Genomic DNA, 20,328 nt, shown 5'->3' with positions numbered 1-20,328 from the left:
GACTATTATTATTAAAATACAATATCTGATGATGATTCTGTACATCTTACATTTCACAGCATATACAATTTCTGGCAAGGAAAACTTAATCTTCATATATGAGCAGCTGGAAAACATCTTGGAGAGGTATACTATTAAATTATTGTCTTGCAGAGAGATTTTGATGTGGTCTTTCTTCCACAGCCTGTTGTAAGCAGTGTTTATATAATTCTCGGAACAGCTTGTGGAAAACACGTGAAGATTGCATCTCATGGATGGATTGAATGCCTTCTCCACTCCAAATCTCCATCAATGTATTCTACCCTTAACAGCACCTTCTTCCTTTTCATATGGTTTCCAAATCTCAGAGGCCTCTGATCTGGCTACATTAAATTTCATTAGCACCTTGAGGAAGAACCTGTCCTGTGGAGGAAACCAAAGGCATCTAAACAGCGTTTCCATCCTTTTTGTCCTCTTTCAGACTCTCCTACTTCTCTTGAGTGGTGGTGGAAGTCTGTAACAATATGGTACATTCTTCAAATTCAAGATAAGACCTCGTGGCCCTGTGATTATGATGTTACCTGTTCAACTACGGGCTGAATGAAGTAGTTGTTAGGTAAGTCAGCAAATGATTGCAACAGTCTAACTGTGGCAGAGAAAGTTCAGATCAGCAGAGGTAAGCACAAGGATGCTGCTCAAGGTTTTGGAAGCTCCTGAGCCACAAAGAGCAAGAAGCAAAGGGAGCAGTTAGTCAGATTTCTCAATTCCCTCTATGTGATGTTCCTCCCACTAGCGAGCATAGCGAGAGATGTGCCAGTGGTCCAGCCTGGTGTGGCCACTTTTATGTTCTTGTATAGGCAGAAGACAAAGCTCAAGGTTTTTCTTCCGTGGGCTGAGCTGAAAGGCCAGTGTCCATGGGCTCAGCAGTGTATTAGAGGATTATCTCAGCTTAAGGAGTCTATCGTGATTCTCTTCTTGACAGGGGTCAGGAGGGTTGGAAGTGGAGGGCGAGATGCACGCCTGATGAGCCTGGTAGGGTGAGGAGAAGGTGAGGTGATGGAACGTGCACTGCATCCACAAAGATGCTGCAGTGTTAAAGAGGAATCTTTAACAATTAAAGTGAGAGTCGGATGTGTGAGGGAAGCTTTGTGCCAGGGAGGTGAACATGTCATCTATGATGGAACAAAGGCTGAGCGAGTTGTCATGAGTGAGATGTGAAACATCAAAAAAAAAAAAAAGTCAAGAAAAATCCATGGCAAAACCTGAGCCGCAGAAAGATCAAAAAAACTGATTTTCTAAATATTTCTGTGCACATAGTTCATTTTTTTCCTGACCCACAGGCATCAACTGTATTCCAAAAGAGAAAGACAAAGAAACTCCCAGTAGAACTGCATATTTTTTCCAGAGCCTTATAAGGAATATTTTGCTTTTTGCTTACTCGTTCCACTCTGGCCCAGATATATAATGACCCAGAATTGTAATTGTCTTCTGGTCAGTAGGTGCTCCTTGTGAAGTACCCAGAAAATGGTTGCACATGTCACAAGAAACACATGGAAAGACAGCATTTATTCTCCTCTTCGGCAAGTTGGGCAGGCTGAGGAATAAGGTGAAAATAAATGAGTCAGAGAAAGTTAATCACTCCATCACCTCAAGAGAAAACTGAGACGGACATGTAGCCCTTTCAGGTTTATTCATGTAGGTTCTTCTACTGTGCTCCCCAGCCCACCACCTGACACCGGTGTAGTAAGCAGTATGACTAATACCTAGCATATGTTGTTTGCTCTCTCATCCTCTCCAGCGGAAGCAACATATGCATCAGTGTGGTTTGTTTGATAGGATTTTCTGCTGTCTTTTTAAATAGAAGCACTGCTCCGCATTGATTCTACAGAAAGCCGCTCCAAAAGGCTCAGACCCTGTGCTTTGAGGGGAAGCGGGTGAGGTGTGGGACGGTGTTTAATTCTTGCATGTGTTTGCTCCCCAGCCTCTGAAGAATGAGAAAGTTTTGCCTGGCTGACATGCAGGCTTTACTTTTTTCATAGTGCTATCGTGCAATGCTATCATAACAGGGCTTCTCAGGCCAGCACCTTTTGGCAATCACTACCTTTGCCTTAAGACAGAAAAATGCAACCTCTTGAGCAAATGAGCAAGCTAGCCCTCAGAAATATTGCTAGAGAGCTGATCAAACATTTGGATGCACTTTCTGTGAGTTAGCTAGCAAGGCCCAGCCCCTTCTGCTGACGTCTTTCCTCTCTATCACACATCAGACTTTTCCCAGTGGAGCTGGAGAACAGGCTTCAATGAAAACTGCCTGTTTGCAGCTATATGGAGATTGCAGGCACCATGATCACTATTTCCTCTACCTGACCTGGAGCAGAAACTCCATCATCAGGATAGAAAGGTAGCCTTGTTGCCTAGCAAAGGTGGGATGATTTATCTCTCTCTCTAGATTGGTCCCTTTTCTTTGCTGCACAAGAGAATTGTTTTCAGACTTCCAAGGAGAATGAAGCCAGGCTAGGAATCGGAGTGGATGTGCGAGAGCTGCTCTCCCAGGGAGGAGAAGGAGTCACAGGCTTTCTGTGCTTTTTGTGCCTGTACAGCGCAGGACAATGGTTTTATCTGCCCCAGTTATAGCCCTGGGGGCTACCTTAGGGACTGCAACTAGCATCCTTGCCCTCTGCGGTCTCACCTGCTTCTGCAAATGCAAGCAACCTGGGAAAGGACTCTCAGAAAAGGACCAAGAGGAGGACACGGAAAATGCTAAGCCCAGTGTGCTTCAACCAGCCCAGCAAGTAAGACACAGTCTCTAATTTACTCTGTGATTTTTTTTTTAAAGGCAGAGGGTGGGAATGCAACTTCTCTGTTACGCTACTCAGCATGTGATTTATGCTGTCTATTTATCTGCTTACTGTGTTCAGGATGTAACAACATGTTAATGGGAGGAGGAGTGAGGGAAAAAGAGAGATGGGCTGGGTGACCCACAGAATTACCGGAGCAGGAGACAGCTGCCACATTGCCAAAGAGAAAGCTGCTAATGGCAAAAATAGGGGACGAGGACTGGAAATGCTGCTTAGCTGTCAAGCTAGATCACAAGGGAAATCATCTCCTGAGGAGAGAAGACTGGACTTTGCCAGGTGGCATGCAGCACTGTAGAGAGGAGATGACTCCTGCTGGGATCTCCTACAGCAGCTATTTCTCTAACCCTGTTCACAATATCTTACAGTTCCTGCGGGATAGTTCCCGGTCAACAGCTGGCTTCTTGTGGAAACCATCCCTCCTCCTCCCTCTGCCCCTCTAACTGAGGGTATTAATTATGTGTGAAGTTAAAACAAGGCATTGAAATTATAATAAAATGCAAGTGAGAATCTGGAGTGTGATGACTTGACAATCTCATCACACTGTGAATTGCTTTTTCACTTACTATAAGAGCAATGTGGAGTACGGATAATGTCAGGCATCCCTGTGTGGTCTTTGTTTCTTGTTAGAATCCAAAAACCCTGATTTACTCCTGAGCTCAGTGCGAGAGAAAACAAGGGCTATGGGAAGCTCTCCTTCAAAGGGAAATGTTTGACTGATTTCCTTGGTTGACTATGGTCTTTAGCATGAGCTATGGCACTGGTCAGTCTCTGAAAGTATTACCTGTTGGCTGTTGCTCTTGATGTTTGTATGTGCCTACGTTCTTTTCACTTTCATCTAGCCATTCAACCAAATGCTATGCCATAGCAGCCAATTCCAAAGGCCAGTGATCCATTGTGTAACAGTCTTTATTTGCCTTTTAATTATCCGAGCTGCCTATTATTTTTGTATTCTTAAAGAGTGTAGCAGGAGTCCTAATTAAACTTCTCTCTAATGTTTGTAATTACATATTCAGTCTCTTTCTGGCTACCCCTCTTCGGCTCTTAGTAGAAAAGAGCCCTGGCACCCTCACACTCCTGTTGCAGTTTGTTCTGAGGAAAGATGACCAAATCTACTAATTGTATTGTATGATCCGGTGCAGATACACAGAATCACATTACCAGAGCTTCTCGTAGCTGAGGGGTGGGAGGATGGCTCCACTGACCGTGGATGAACATCTGCACTGAGCTTTGGACTTCTCAAGAGATTGCTGCTAATTCTAAGCATTCATCCATGAGCATGAGCTGTTTGCATTTTCCTAGGATGAATTTCACCTGCTATTCTGTTTGATAGTTTTGTCATGTCCTTTCCAGGCTCCTTTCTTGTCTTTTCTAACCCATACAAGGGATTTGCAAACTCCTGTGTATAAGGATGTACAACAATGCTGAGATTTTGCAAGTTTACTGTTAAAATGAATGAGAAATGTGTAACTTTGACAGCCACATCACTTTGCATAGCATTTTTTCTAGCTGTCGTCTGGAACAACACTACCCACAGATAACTTTACCATCAGTCTCTTTCTACAAGAGACTTTTTATTGTTGTAATCTTCTAGCTCAGAAACCTCTCAAATCTTCACTTTAACTCCATCCTTGGACTGGACATTTTTCTTTTATACAGCCTTTTGGGAAACATCTTGGGAAAGTGTTAATCCGTCCTGGAGCTTGTCCTCCAGGGTGTCATCCTGCTCGCAGGACTGAAATAAGCACCAAGTCACCATAAAGTCCAGTTAAGCCTCCAGTACCCAGCAGCTATTAGGTTATGGTCCTCACAATATTTCTACATTCGTCAAGTTTTGCTATAACTTAATCCAGCATTTGCCCAACAGAGGATCAAATTATTCAACCTGCACCCAGTGTATCACTATTACCTGAGTGATTGTATTCTTTTAGCATTGTAGACTTTCTAATTAGAAGTATTGTTTCTAATGTTACTGGGTTGTGGGGTTTTTTTAAAGAAATCTGGCCAAATTATAGCAGCCGAATGAACATTCTGTCACAGAAAGTGCAAAATGTTCTTAGTTTGCATATTCCGTATGTTTAACAATTCTTTCCAATTAAAATAGTTTTCTTGCCAGGAACATGCATTCTCCTATGCTGTCACTGATTCAGAATCAGTCTACATACCTTGAAGGAATGAATTTCAAATTGAGTTCTAAGCTTTTATCATCTGTGTCTATGTTTATAAATTGTCCTGTCGGGACTTTTTTCCAACTACATTAGTACACTGTATGTCCTAGTCAGTGCTTGACATACTTAATTATTGAAGCCTGTCAGGGCCACTGATTCTGATAAACAGAGATGACAAAAGAAAGATGAAGCAAGACTGCATTTTATTCGCTTGGCGTGTCTCCCATGACAGTGATGCTTGTATTTGCTATAGACAGAGGCTCCCCATGGACATGCCCTGCATACGTGAGGAGGAAGAGTTCAACCACAAAGATACATCTACAGAACATTTAAAATTTGCAAAGTCTCATCAAAGCGTGCAGAACGAAGACTCCTGAACACATCCAGCAATGGCAACAATCTGGTGCACTGCTTGAGTGGCTCTGGGCAGGGACCCAGAAGGGTCAGTTGCAGCCTCCTTGCTACTGTTGGTTTCTTTGCTTTCACACATTTTACGCAGAACTATCTGAACTCTTTTGCTCATCTCTTTATTTAAGATACTGTTGCTGATTTCCAAAGGGAACTTCCACAGGGCACTGCTACGTCCCTAGATTAGCAGACAGCGCTTGGGAACAGAGCTGGCAGCAAAAATAATAAACAGAGGCAGATGCAGTTGGAAGAGGGGGTGGGCTAGTCCCACTGTGCTTGCATATGTCTCTCATCTCAAATTCTGCAGAGCAGACAGACAAGAGAATATTTAGACCCAGTGGAGCTCTTAGGTGCTGTGTGCTGATGGATTTCCTGACTAAATGTCTGGCTTTTAGCAAGTGGAAGAAAAGATTGTACTGACAATACCTCACATTTGTACGGTGTTTTTCATCCCGAAGGATCCCAAAGCGCTTCATGTGCCAGCAGCACACAGCAGTGCAGGCATACCGCTCTGGTGTGATGATCAGTGACTGGTAGGACAGCAGCCTTATACAGCAGCTTCAGGAGAGAAAGAACAGCAGAGACCAACCACTGTATGCCTGTTAGAAGTACTGCCTTTGCAGAACAAAAGCGACCTGTTTTGGTTTTTTTTTAAGCTGTTGTCTAGTGATTCCTAACATGTTTTGCTTGGTTGGTCTGCTTTAATTTTAGAAGAACGGACAACTGCATTTAAGGTTTGGATGAGTAGCTTTGAATTTCTTATGTATTTTAGGACTGATGAGGCTCACGTCTCTAAAAAAGGGATCTCACCTACGGACCCGCACCGATTGACTTACATAATATCCAAACTCAGCTGGGTGCTAGGTGGGGACTGCACACAGTGACGTCTTTCTTTCTCAACCCACTTCTCTTTCAGAGCCCCTAAAATTAGACAAGACAAAATGCTGTTTTCCATAGTGGGCTTCCTAAACACTGATGCACTGGCTGCCTTGAGAAGACACAGTCACTGACCTAATTAGTTCTTTACCACTGCCAAGTGCATGTAACCATAGTGCTGTGATCTCCATAAGCAGAGTATGACTAAAGAGCTAAAGTCCAAGCCTGCTCTCTTTCTTCAGCTCTGTTTCTTGAGGAATAGGTATGCTCCCTCAGGACATGCGAACTGGGACCACAAAGTCCCAACACAGACAAGTGCTTCAGGGCATCATCTACATTCATTATTAATAGGAAACAATGAGACTAATCAAAAACTTTAATTACAATTACGAACATTTTCTGGCTCACCTTCTATCTAAACTTGACACAGAATAGGTTGGCAGGCAGCAGGGTTGGAGAGATTCCCACTGCACAATAATCAAACAAAATGGCAGTTCTACTTCTGCTTTTTGTCTTTCCTGTTTTGGAAACATTAATAAAATCTGTTGCAAGGGTCAGGGTCATTTGCTAGTCAGCTTTTGTTCTTTCCCGTTGATGAATCCAAATATAAATGAATCAGGAATGATTTCAGTTGTGAGCAGACAGGATTTTGGGGGGGAACATAAGGAAAAGAGGACCGTTATATTCCACTAAAATATTTTTCATTGTTTTGGGAGAACAGTAATGCCTTTGTGACAACCTTTGCTTGGGCTGCCTGAGCATTACACCATCTTTCAGGTTCTTCTGCTCAACTGCATGTTCATGATTCAGCAGGGAATTGAAATGTTAAGAACAGACATAAATCCAGATTTCAATCCCCGTATAATAAAGGGGAAATGTGTGTCTGAGGGTCAGGTGGAGCTCTGGTCCACAGAGTCAAGAGACAGTCCAAGAGGCTGAGGTGACCTGGCAACTACTCGTGGTATGCCATTGCAAGGATCATTTGTTGAACCAGTTCACCTTTGCCTTTTTACAGCATGGTCGTACTTGCTCCAAGTGATGGTATGATCCATGCCTTTGCCTTTCTAATGCTTACTACACACCCACGTGAAATGTACTGAAATCTGTGGGTGGCTATAGCCTCTTAACCTTGGATTTGACTTCAAACATCAGGGTAAAAAATATCATACCTCAATCACAGCAAAATGAACTTCATGGTTGATTTCTGTGCTAAGAGAAAATACAGATTTATGAAAGAAGTATTAATTGGTACAGGAACAGAGGAATAATTAAACAATAAGAACATATCTTTTTCTCATTGCAACCAAACATCTGTAGAGGAGTAAATCTGAAAAGACATACACCAAGGGGAAAGGTATCTTTTGGCAAGAAAATCTCTGGACATACAGGCAGTGGTTTCTACAACCCAAGAAAAAATGACTGTAAGAATGACCAGAGGCACCATCTTTTCTCTCCTTGTCTCAGCTTATTTAACATTGAGAGAATCATAAGAATTAGTCTAACTAGTGCAAAGTAATCAACAAGGTTTTAATTTTCAGTTCAACGTTAAGAAAACTGCAGAGCCAGTACAGCCTCGAGCACTCCTGAAGTTTCCCAACATTTATGGCCCCAAACCAGTCGTAACTTCACCTGAAATTGTTAACTACACACAGTACTCCCTGAAGACAACCGAAGAACCAGCTACTGGAAAACATACTGGTTTGGATGAGAACAGGATGAAGATACAAGTCAACGAAGAGCTGTTTGTTCTCCCTCAAAACGGTAGGAGCATTTGGTCTTCTGACTAACAATTGCTTTTCTAGGTGTAGGTCTGTAATACCTCTGAGCATAAAGTGATTGTAGTGAAATAAATATGAAAATGAAGACATGGGGTGCTTTTCACTCTCTTATCATGAGCACTGTGAGTTCTGTCTTCAATGAATGTGTTTAATAGAAAGTAGTTATGGAGCTCATCAGGACATTCAGATAACAAAGTTGTAGTTGTGTCTGGTTGTAAATTTTTTTTTATCTAAACAACTTTTGTGTTGAAGAATGTGGCTCACTGGAAGCAGACATTTTGTAGAAAAGCATGTATTTAGTGTAGTTTTACTGAAAGCAGTTGCCAGAGAATGGGTGAAATATCTGGCCAAAACCAGGCAGAATATCTCTTCCAGGAAAAGTGCTAGCTGTCCAGCCACTGTCCTTGTCAGGGACATCAGCAGCAGGGGTTCAAGCTTCTACTTTATTTTCTCTGCTGCTGTTTTTACCACCGGTTTGGTGAGATGGTCCTGGTTTGCTGTAATGTGCAGTGAAACTAAAGGCTGACACCTCAAACATTTTTGCCAAACAGAATTCTTGTTTTCCAGCCAGCCCAAAGGGTAACATGCCAAAGCCTGGAACATAAGATTCCTGGAGCCGGAGACAAAATGCAATGTTAATTATGTACATCTGGCAGCATGTCTGGGTTGCTTCCATACCAATTTTTACCTTCCCAGCTGTCTTTTAACAGAATAATTGACTCTTATGGTTACCACATTAATAAAACCTTCCTGAAGATTTGCCAGAGACACAATGCTATCTGACATGATTCTTTTTAAAAGAAAACTCTTTCTAGTTTTTTAAAATCACTTGAGATGACATTTTTGTCCTTCTGGGAGGACAATTGCTACATTCACCCCTCCACCCTGAGACTTGTGAGTATGGAAAAGAAAGTACCATGGGAAGCAGCTGCATTGGAGGACGAGACTGTCTGAGCTACATCCTTAGGTGTCAGGGAGAAGATTATAGGGTGGAGAGGCTGAAGGATGATGGCTGCATGTAGGCTAAAGCTTTATATAAGTGTGTTGATGTAAGAGCCTCTCTGCACTGCTAATGGCACAAGCAAGTTTGCTTCCTGCTGTGCCTGATTTCATAGCTCAAGTGCTGCTGAAATAAAGCAAGAATCGCTGCGTTCTCCTTTCGGTGCCACATTGAACTGGTCTGGACTGTGGCTAAGATTTTTAGGAGGACTGGTCCCACTACTGTTTTCTGTGGGAATCAGAACTCACCTTGCAGTTGACAAAAAAACCTGACCTTCTGATGACAAAAAGCTGTGGCTTCCCTTTTAGTCTTGCAACTTGCTTTATTTCAGTAGGAAATATGTATTCAACTTCCAAATCACACGTGGAGAAACTGCCTCACAGCTTCCCAAGCTCATTATCTTCAACCTGGTCAAGCGCTGTGGAAATACATGTCTTCTGCATGACAAAGACCGTATTGTTAAAATTAAAAAACATTTAGAGAGGTCTGAATTAATGCAGAGTTGCACAGCAGCTCACAAGCAGACTCGTGTTCTTATTCCAAAGAGCACCAGATTTAATTCACCAATGTGAGTTAAAAACAATATAAAACAATATAACAAGTCGAGAGTGTAGTTTAGACACCTTGGCCTAGGCACAAGGTAAAAGAGCAAGTGTGTGAGCCATCTTAGAGCACAAGGTGGTGGGGAGCAGAAGGCTTGTAGGAAGAGCTAAAAGTGTGAGAAAACAGAGCAAAAAGGAGATATGATGCTGGAGGAAGAAGAAACATAAATTACATTCCTGCATAGAAGGTGCAGGAATAGTAAGACCTTTAGAAAAGTTGAGTCACGGCAGGGTGGCTTTGTTCTCCTTGGAAGGTGAAGACCTGCTTGCTAAAGGGGTTATTTCAGTTGCAGGTGTAGTAAAGGACGTGTGTGTCACGGAGCACTTGAACCCTGAGAGGGCAGCCAGCTGTAACCAGGCCCCTGAGCTGCGCTACTCCCTTGTGTATGACCAAGAAAAAGCTGAGCTGCGTGTGGCCCTTCTGGAAGGTAAGGGGCAGAGATTTTCCGCCGGTCATTCTCCATCTGGAGGGTAGAAGACACCTGTTGATTTTATAGAGGGTTTCCCTCCTACCTTAAAATCAACACGTGTCCCCAGGACCACGGGGCGTTTCACTGGTTCTGGGCTTGCAGAATAGAAATACCTGGCAATGTCACTGCTTGAAGTGAGCGTGCAGGGCATGGCTTGGGAACAATTGTTTGCACGGCTCAAAAGCAGAAGTCAGGAACCAGGATGGGCTCCTCCAGTCCCAAACATGGTACAAAGCAACCTCTTCTTTTCATTTTTCCTTTGGGGGCAGGGTGAAGGGGGTTGCTATCATCTCCTTCCTCTTGAAAACTTTCATTCTTCAACTTGACCCACTCCCTTCTGCGTCTTCCTCAAGTCAAGTCAAAGGCTGAGCTGGAGATACCAGACTTATCTCGTAGGCCACTGAGAAAGGTCCCTCTGGCTGTGCCTGGCCAGGTTCTGTATCACTCTCTGAAGCAGGAACTGACAACTGTAACAGCTTCTCCGCTCAGGGCTGGAGCATCATCTGTTCCTCTGGGAAAGTAAAATAAGCTGACTGAATAATTCATGCATGGTGCAGACCTCTGCAGAAACCTAATCAAATCATACCCTCTGAGGAGAGAATTGCCACAGCTCGCCTCCAGGGAGATCACCCGTTCCTGCTGGCTGTCACCCCGGCTCTCCTGCACGCCTGGGTCCAGCCAGGCAGGATTTGGCTCTGGTCCCGAGCTCTGCCCTCCCGAGAAGCCAGGAGACCCCCGTGAACCGTGGGACCTGGCAGCTCGGGAGCGGCTGTCCTCGGGCTGGCTCGCAGCGATGACTTTGGTTTTGCCCAAAAAGCCGTGCTGTTCACGAGCCCCTCGGAGGAAGGTGTGCTCCGCTCGCTGCGGAGAGGGCAGCGCAGTTCTGTTGAGTTGGTGCAACTAAAGAGGAGTGTGAAATGCCATTCTCGCTCTAGGCTTTCCAACATAAAAAGGATATAAAATTAGGGATGAATGTCTCTTGACACAGATCTTTTGGGTTGTGGGATGGCTTCTGAAGGAGTCATTTACCAGAGGTTGGACAAGCAGAATGTAATAAGCCTCAGACGTATCCCACACTGGCCTGCAAGGGTGGATGTGTGCCAAGAGGGAGGTCTCTCCCATCTCTGATGTCTGTGACTGACCCTTCTGCTTTTAAAGCCTTTGTAAGAAGCTGTCTTTGTGTGCCAAAACAAAAGTAAATGAGAGCTGCCCATGCTCTGTCCCACCCCATGGCTGCTCTGCATCTTTCAACAGAGCACGTTTCCTTGAACTCAGCTGTTGCTCTCCCAAACACTAACAGAATCCTTCTGCGGTGGCAGAAGGACAAGGACGTTGTGCAGCACGAGGAAAACACCGCGGCATGGGCTCACAGCTCAGCCTGCCCCGTGCAAGCAGGAACAAGGGTCAATGTCTACGCAGCTGTTTTATTTTATGGCTCTCGAGAAATAAGCAATTTAGCCACAGATACTTCAGGACTGTCTTTTACGGGAGGTCCTTACGATCAGTCTTTCTTTTCCAGCTATGCATGGCAGAATGAGCGGGGACCAAGACACTGCCTGCCATTGCTACATACTGGGCACACTGGTGAGCAAGTCCGGTGTTGCTGAGGCCCAGACAGAGCTGAAGAAGAAGGTGCTTCACACCCTCTGGGAGCAGGTCCTGCGATTCCCATTAACAGAGGAGGAGATGCCAGAGGGGACACTGACTCTCACCCTGAGAAACTGTGACAAGTTCTCCAGACACAGCATTGTGGGGGAACTCAAACTGAGCCTTGCTAACACAGAGGAGTCCTTTGGGATGGCCCAGTGGGAAAGGCTAAAGACCCCAGAGAAGGTATGGACTCGGTCCGTGTCAGTAGTCCAGAAACCCTAATGATTAATTGCTGGGACAAAAGATGCCCTCTTCCAAGACGGCTGCATGTCAGTGGGTGGCTTTATTTGTTTGGAGCCAGGTTTAGAGGGGTGATGTGTGACTGCAGAGGTCACTCAGCACTGCTCTGCGTTGGTCTGTAGCTAACCATTTCGGAAAGCAATCAGAGGCCCATCAACCCAGGCCTGCCACCTACAGCTCCTCTCAGTTGCGTCAAAACTCCCTCTCCTCCTCCCTCAGTTACATGACAATCTGGCACTGATATCTGTAATTCAAAGCCTATGTCTAGACAAAGTGACACGAGTTTCTGTGAATTAGCGATGCAGGACCACGGTGGCAAGAGCTGAAATACCAGAGCTGAAATACAGAGCAGGACGGAGGGACTCTGCAGTTTGACTGAAGGCCACTTACCCTTACTGGGATCAGGCCAGCAGTGCTCTTCATTCTGCTTTGTCCATCATCACTCATTGCGTTGTGTTGGTTTTCTTACACGTCAAAAGCTCCCTTTCCTTCCGTATCCACACCTTCCCAGCTGCACAGACAGGGGGAAAGGAGGGAAGGATTCCTACGGTACTTGAAGTAGGTACAGGGGATGCTTCATGTGTGCTACCTTCTTGCACATTTTCTCAGGAGCCCTTTCACTACCATGAACTTGATTATTCTTCTAGCAGCAGCAATACGCTTAACAACATGGCAGCAGGGTGCTCTTATTGTTGCTACTAGTACATCGCTACAAACAGGTACCTGTTGTACTCTGGTACGGTATGGGGTTAGCAATGCAAAGCAACACCAGCATTGCCTCTGAGCATGCTGAAATAAATTATTGCCTGTCACCATCAGGGGTTAGGGCTCTCCACTGAGTTGGCCACAGACTCAGCGTACAGAGTTAGCATTTCTGATTTCCAATAATGCTAATTTATGTGATTGCCACTTGAATGCTAATAGAGCTGGCCACTCTAGAAAAACTCTGGCAGAGTGAGAGGCAGCAGAAACAAATGGGTGGTCTGAATCAGTTTAATAAACTTCAAGCACAAGGCTAAATATTTGCCTAATAGCTGTAAATTGAAATGAGTTCCGCAGTCTGCTGCTGTGAAAAGAGATGTCCAAAAGAAATTATTCCAATATTATGATTTAAATTCCTAAACTGAGATAGATGGAGTCCCCCTACCCCCTTAATCTACTGTAGCATCTGCTTTGTAAGCAATATCCAAGGAACAGCCTGTTCACAGTAATGGTCAGTCGTCACTGAAGTACACCTGATGGAGTCCTGACATACTGGGGACTCTGCCTTGGTCCAGCTTCACAACTATACGTAGAAACAGGGCAGCATTCATTTCTTCTCCAGGCTGACAGCACAAGGTTAATGCTAACAGTACTGCTGAACAGTGCCCCAGTTTGAGCTGAGGATGTGCAGTGAAAGCTGAATTTGCGTCATCTGGGACCTGAGAGAGCCAACCATCGCACAGATAGCTTATATACAGATCCTGAATCATTCATCAAGAACCAAAGCGGGAGGGAGTGAGGAAGAGCTGATCAAAAAAAGAGGAGCTATTTTTGACAGCATCCATCCAGGAACAAAGTTATTGGGCTTTGTTTAAAGTCTGACATTTCCTTGAAAAGCCATGAGCTGCAGAAATTTCATTCCTACCTTCCCAGTAATTCTCCCCCACACAAGGGAAGGAGCTCAAAGGGGAGCTTACAGCGAACCAGGTAATGTAATTAGTATTCAGGAATTCACGGACTGCTGTGAGCAATGCAAAGTGTAGATACTGCAGACTGATATCCTTATCTCGTCTTCCTTCCCTCCCAGTGCTTTGCTAATGACAGTGATGATAGTGGTTACTGGCATAGCACCTTCCCTTTTGTGATTTCACGGTGCCCTGCACACATAATTCATTGATGACCCCCTGATGCTTTTTATCCTTATTGCACAGAAAGGAAGCTGAAGCTTTGGTGGTTGTGTGAATTCGCAAGGCTATATGTACAGGTTATGGATTTAATAGGAAAAAGAAAAAAAAACCCCAAAACCCAGAAGGAGGGTGAAGGAAAAGAACCTCTGGGTTGGTCTCTTCACACAAAACTCCAGCAGAGTCCAACCATTGTAGGTTTTGGTTTCATGTGGATACAGGCTGGTCAAAAACTTGATCAAAATATTAGGAGCTAGAAAGCCATAAGCACAAGATGTGACGTGTGGACGAGGTGTGTGTCTGTGTGTGCGTGCGTGCTTGCACGTTTACCGAGCCCTGCCACCCCCTACCCCCCCCAATCTCCACTGTATCTATCTGTGCCTGGAGCTACAGGAACCAAATCCTAGCCCAGAGCTATAGAGTGGCACCTGGTGAGATGTAGAGGGGATAAATAAACAAAAGCAGCTTATGGCTTGCCTAAACGGTGGTTTTGTATTTTGAGGTGGTATTTTTATTTGTCCCTCCATGCACAAAGACCTATTCTTTTGTAGTGGACATATACCCATTTGAATCTGCCCCTGTTTGTTTGTATGTGTTTTTTTTTTTAAGATCCACTTAGATTTAGGCCAGGATTTATGTAAGTGAAATGCATATGAGCCCTTCGTTGCTACCTGAGTGCATGAAAAAAAGATTTACTTGGGCTGATTTGGGATTGAATTTCAGGCTTCCTTGCTAATGGCCTCCCACCTGATTTGTGCACGACAAATAAGTCATTCAAACCAGACAGCGATGACAGCCTTGTTTTCTGGAGAGTCAATCAGCTCACGCAGAGCATACAGGGGCCTGTCCTTGCCTGTTGCAAGTAACCGGGTGAAAACTTAATTTGAAATATTTATGGCTCCCTTTTAGAAGCGAGAGTGCAGAGCGCAGAAATGGCCTGGAGAAGGGCTGTCTGTCCTAAAGCGTGTAGATCATGCTAAAGAGTCCAAAGGGAGTCTATTGAGTTGACATTGGCTTTCTGGGACTCTTCTGGGTCATTAACCTCACTCTAAACCAGATTTCTGTCACAGGCTCCTACTCACCGAGAGAATAACTGCTCCCCTTTTGCCCCTCGCCACAGGCTGGCAGCCCTGCGCACACCGGCGTGGGCTTTCTCTCCTTCCAGGACGAAACGGCTCTGCTCTCCCAGGGGGGAGCAAGGTCAGGAGGCTAAGACACCAATCACTAATGGGAAGAAAGAAATAAAAGAAAAAAAGAAAAAAAAAAAGTGGAGAGCAGCTCACAGGCCAGGAAGGAAAAGTGCGGTGCTGAGCTCATGGAGGATTTCAGGTTGGCTGGGTTTTTTTCCCATACCAAGTAAGGGTGTTAGAGAAGGTCCAACTTCAGCTCCAGGGTCTGGCAGTGTGGCACAGACCCCGGGATCGCCTACGCTTTCCCAGGGAGCCCTACAGTCCTGCTGGGCAGTGTGGACCGGGGTCCACGTCTGGTCAGAGCCTCCTGACAAAAAGAGCTGCTGAAATGAAGAGTGAATTATGAAAAGCAGTAATGGAAGTAGGGGACATAAATAAAGGGCAGCCAGTTAATCTCTCAAAAAAGGAGTACCTGACTGCTTGCATGCAGTTCAGCCCCAAATCCTTGTCTTCTGACTAAATATTCCCCTAAAAGTAGATGTTAGGAAGCAGTTACTTTCCAGCAACAAAAGAAAGCAAGTGATCGGGGCCTCATGAGTGGAGGAGCACTCTCAGACATCTTTGCCAGGTTTATTCTCATCCAGTATAACTGGAAAGATCTCCTGTACAAAGACAGGCAGACAACTTGGTCAGTCCACGACCTTCCACCCACCAACTTGTACTATATAATTTTCTTGATGTTATGGCCAAGATTGTATAAAAAATTAACCCTTCCTGTGTCTCCATTTGCAGGAGCCGTCTACAGGCCATGGGGAGGTTCTGCTCTCTATCAGCTACTTGCCAGCAGCTAACCGCCTGCTGGTGGTGATTATTAAGGCTAAAAATCTCCATTCCAAGCAGCTGAAAGATCTACTTGGCAATGGTGAGTAGAATAGCAAGGAAGCAGAGACTGTTGTTTCTGCTATTAAGCAAATCTAGAAAGAGAGCTGGAAGGGCGGTGTTTGGCAGAAAAAAATAGATGTTTGGCTTAGGAAGCCAAGGAGATTTGAAGAATTCTAAAAAGTGAAAACCAAGGTCAATGTTTCTTATGTTCTCTCTCTCGATCTGATGTCACCAGTTAAAATTATCTTGCATTCATTTTGTTGCATGCTCATCAATATGGTGTCTCTCTCCACTTCCTATACAGATGTTTCTGTCAAGGTGACACTGAGGCATCAGTCCTTGAAGCTGAAGAAGAAGCAGACCAAACGTGCAAAACACAAGATCAACCCCGTGTGGAATGAGATGATCATGTTTGAGGTGCCTCATGAGCTCCTGCGTGCCTCCAGCGTGGAGCTGGAAATGCTGAGCCAGGATGGTGCTGGGCAAAGCCACGTGCTGGGCAAGTGCAGCCTGGGCTTACATGTCACAGGCACAGAAAGGAGCCACTGGGAAGAAATGCTGAGGAACCCCAGGAGACAGATAGCCATGTGGCACCAGCTCCACATGTAGGTTCATTATGATTACTGCCAGCCAGATTTCCACCAGGCCTACGAGCCTGGGGGAATAAGCTGCATTTCACCTTCCACCTTCCTCTCCACAAAGTTGCTCCGCACAACATTATTTCTTACACCACCTTCTCTGATTTTCCTGCCTCATCTTAGCCCAGGAAACTGCCTGGAAGATGTATTTAAAGGACAAACTCTCACCGAATCAAGTGGTTCTCAAACAAGGGGTTTGGCTGCCTGGATGATTTGAATTCATTTTATTGCCCTGCCCACTGTCATTTCTGTGAGGTCCCTGTTTCTGTAGAGGAGCAGAGGGGAGCAAAGGTATCATGGACATGTAAACCACTCCTCGGCTTCTGGCACTGTTGCCCAAGTCCCTTGATGAGTGCTGGCTCCATAATCACAAACATGGGGCAGATGTTTTACCAGTCACTGTTCTTCATAATACTCTACAAGGCTGTGAAAAATGAAGATCACAAAACTAACTTTCACAGCAGACCCAAAGTATCAGTATGAAAGAGAAAGTGAAGCCAAGGTGCAGTAGATGGATACCTAGAAAAAGGTACAGAACTAAGGGAGAGAACAGAGGAAGAAGAGAGAGTGAGACAGTCAACACTACCATCCTGTGTAGCCTTTGAAGCAAACACTGCCAAACAAGAAGTCAAATATCTTCCTTTACTTTTGTTTCCTGGAGTGTTTGATACCTTGTATTTAGGATTCATGACAACTGCTGAAAATAGGAATGTTTCAGGATCCTTTAGCAGAATACCTATATCTTCTATCTTTCTACAGTGTCACCCAGGAAGACCCTAAGCATGGACAAAAAGTTATTGTTGGTGTTACCTCCAAAAACTTGGACCAAATCTTTCTGCTTACTGCCACCTTTTCTGTTTGGGTATTTCTGAGCTAGAAAGTTTCAAATACTCTAATTATATTCCAGGCAACATCTAAGACTAGGCAAAAGAAGTGGGATCATTTCATACCTTAGCAGTTGATTGATGGTTTTGGTTTGACAGTTAACTATCGCACTCAAATCCTCATACCAGCATTACTCGAAGACAACCCTTAAGAACTGCAACGTATTTCATCACTTCCAGACAGAAGGAATTCACTGACCAGACAGACTCTCCAGGGCTTGGTTATTTGTGTGCACTTTCAAGATTTGACATGGCTTAGATGTTAGTGTTTACTGTCCTTTTTTTGTGTCTAGTTGGACTGAAAGTCTGGTATTGGCAGTGACGATGTTACGACCCCATAAGCACACTGCTTGTCCTACAACTTTATTTCAAGTAGTAGACACAGCTTTAAGGGACTTCCATGGGGACAAGGCATCCAAAAATCTGAAAAGAGAACCATATAGTTTGTAGCACTGAAAAATTCAGAGCACTTCATATTTGCAGGGTCAGCTTGATCTTCTGTTTAATTCAAAATATTAAGCTAGGCTTAATCTAGTACCCATCCCATTTTGATGGCTTAGTCAAATAAGTCTAGCAGTTTATCAGGTGAAGGCTGCCATCCTGTTCGCAAAGGGAAACCACTAGAACCAGTGTCTGAAAACTGGCTGAAGCGCCAGGCACAGAGGGTTATGAACAGGGGAATGAAGTTCAGCTGGAAGCCAGTCACTAGTGGTGACTGGGGTTGGTAGTGGGACTGACACTGTTTAACATCTTCATAAATGACCTGGACAATGCCCTCACCAAGTTTGCAGATGATACAAAACTGGGAGTAGTGGTTGATACACCAGGCCATTGTGCTACCATCCAGAGGGATGTGGAGAAGCTGGAGAAATGGGCTGACAAGAACCTCCTGAAGAAGTTCAACAAGGAGAAGTGCAAAGTCTTAAACCTGGGGAAGAACAACCCCATGCACCAATGCAGGGCTGGGGACTGACCATCTGGGAAGCGGCTTTCCAGAAAAGGACCTGGGTGTCCTGGTGGACACCAAGTTGAACACGAGCCAGCAATGTGCTCTTGCAGCAAAGGTGGCCAACAGTGTCTTGGGCTGCATTAGGAAAAGCATTGCCAGCAGGTCAAGGGGGCTGATCCTTCCTCTCTGCTCAGCACTGGTGAGGGCACATCTGGAGTGTTCTTCTAGTTCTGGGCTCCCCAGTACAAGAAAGATATGGACTTACTGGGGAGAGTGCAGCAAATGGTCATGAAGATGATTAAGGGACTGGAGCATCTTCTGTAGGAGGAGAGGCTGAAAGAGCTGGGACTCTTCTGTCTGGTCAAGAGAAGGTCTGGGGGGAAACTTATCAATATGTATAAATACCTGATCTAGGAGAGGAGAAAAGAAGATGGAGTCAGACTCTTTTCAGTGGTGTCCAGTGACAGGACAAGAGGCAGGGGCACAAATCGCAATACAGAAAATTTCATTTGAACACATGAGAAAAACAAAGAAAAAAACCCTTTTTTACTGTGAGGATGGTCAAACACTGGAACAAGTTGCCAAGGGAGGTTGTTGGGAGTCCCCATCCCCATCCTTGGAGGCACTCAAAATCTGATGGAATACAGCGCTGAACAACCTCCTCTAGTTTACCCCGCGATGCTGTGATTCTGTGAAGAGACTGACAAGGTTGATGCACACAGATGACTCTGTTATCTCTACACTGCTATTCCCTTTATGGGTGGTGTAGCCAGGAGTTACAGGATCATTTTGAAGAAAGTGATAAAAACAGCTTTGACCAAACAAACAAACAGAAAAGCTAAGTATGCCAATGACTCTTATACCCAATGTTTTAATCTCTGATATTGCTCCACTGGCTAGAGGGGATTTAAACAAAAAGAAAATTGACTTCTTGTTTTGCTCCATGGGCTGTTGTTTATTAACAAAAAGCTTTAGGATACTGTGAATAAACTAGGCACAGGGGTTTAGTCAATAGTGAATTCTTAATAGTTGCTGTGTTCACGATTTGCCTGTAGATATACCTATAGATTTGGAATCATTATTTCAATTTAAGTGCAAAATTCATTGTAATGTTGGCCTACTCTACATATAGGTTCCTGGCAGCACTGTGATTCTTCCTTCATTTTAGGATAATGATAAGAAGGATAACTTCATGGTATGATGCTATTTGGCTGGCACCGGAAAGCCTGAAGGGCCAAATATTTGCCTTGCTGCCAAGAGACTTCTCTAGTTCTGCCTCCTGCAGATGAGCCTTTTCTAACATCTTGGTGACTGAGTGTAAACAGCATTATCTGCCTCTGCCCCTGGTGGTTTTGGCACACCCTGTAATTAGATAGCAATACTATAGCATCTAAAGGAATAGCCCCTCACAATCTGATTTTGCTGCGACAAAATAAGGTCCTCTTTTACAACAGAAAAATAGGTGTATACATGCTACTTAACCACAAATCTGTCTTACGAGCAAAGTGGTGCCATCAGTGTCAACGAACAGCGTTGTTCCCTCGTTTGCTGCAATGGGATTTAAATGGGGAAGAGAGGAAGAGTGAAAATGCATGCATCATTCCCGGCTGGATCATTTTTGTTGTCTGGCATTTTAGCCTGGAAAGAATGTTTCTCGCATTCAGCCTGAACAAAGACTGCCAGGTGTTTATTTAACGAGGCAGCCATTTGCTGCGCTGGGGCTGAAAGCAAGCGCAGTTATGGGTGCTGGCTGTCCTGACCAAGAGGAATGCTGCGTACGTGTGGTACTGGAGGGGCTGGGATGCTCAGCCAGGGCCCTTTTGAACTTTGTTAATAGGAGCTGTTTGTCATCGCATTCCAATGCCTGCCCTTATCCCTCTGAACCTCCTGTACTGCCTGTTTAGCAATGCTTTTATGCCCCTGAGCCCCAGCACCC

General features: G+C 44.6%; 1 protein-coding gene across 2 annotated transcripts; it reads left to right on the top strand.

The window, feature by feature from the left end:
* The first annotated feature begins 2,585 nt into the window (after nt 1–2,585).
* SYT13 (synaptotagmin 13) lies at nt 2,586–16,530 on the top strand. 2 transcript variants are annotated; one of them, XM_075031127.1, is made up of 6 exons: nt 2,586–2,768; nt 7,822–8,044; nt 9,957–10,091; nt 11,653–11,966; nt 15,832–15,961; nt 16,226–16,530. In XM_075031127.1, exons 1-6 carry the CDS (start codon nt 2,586–2,588, stop codon nt 16,528–16,530), a joined length of 1,290 nt encoding a protein of 429 aa, XP_074887228.1. The 2 variants fall into 2 exon arrangements, with proteins under 2 accessions (XP_074887228.1, XP_074887227.1); XM_075031126.1 differs by having other exon boundaries at nt 9,951–10,091.
* Nucleotides 16,531–20,328: the final 3,798 nt, after the last annotated feature.

The sequence above is a fragment of the Buteo buteo genome, chromosome 6 (genome assembly GCF_964188355.1).
Source record: "Buteo buteo chromosome 6, bButBut1.hap1.1, whole genome shotgun sequence".
Taxonomy (NCBI): Eukaryota; Metazoa; Chordata; class Aves; order Accipitriformes; family Accipitridae; genus Buteo; species Buteo buteo.
This window is presented reverse-complemented; position numbering and strand designations above follow the sequence as displayed.

Coding starts and splice junctions, on each gene's coding strand:
- SYT13 (XM_075031126.1), top strand. CDS start 2,586: ATGGTTTTATCTGCCCCAGTTATAGCCCTGGGGGCTACCTTAGGGACT. Junction 2,769..7,821: donor TGCTTCAACCAGCCCAGCAA/GTAAGACACAGT, acceptor TTTAATTTTCAG/TTCAACGTTAAGAAAACTGC. Junction 15,962..16,225: donor GAAAGATCTACTTGGCAATG/GTGAGTAGAATA, acceptor CTTCCTATACAG/ATGTTTCTGTCAAGGTGACA.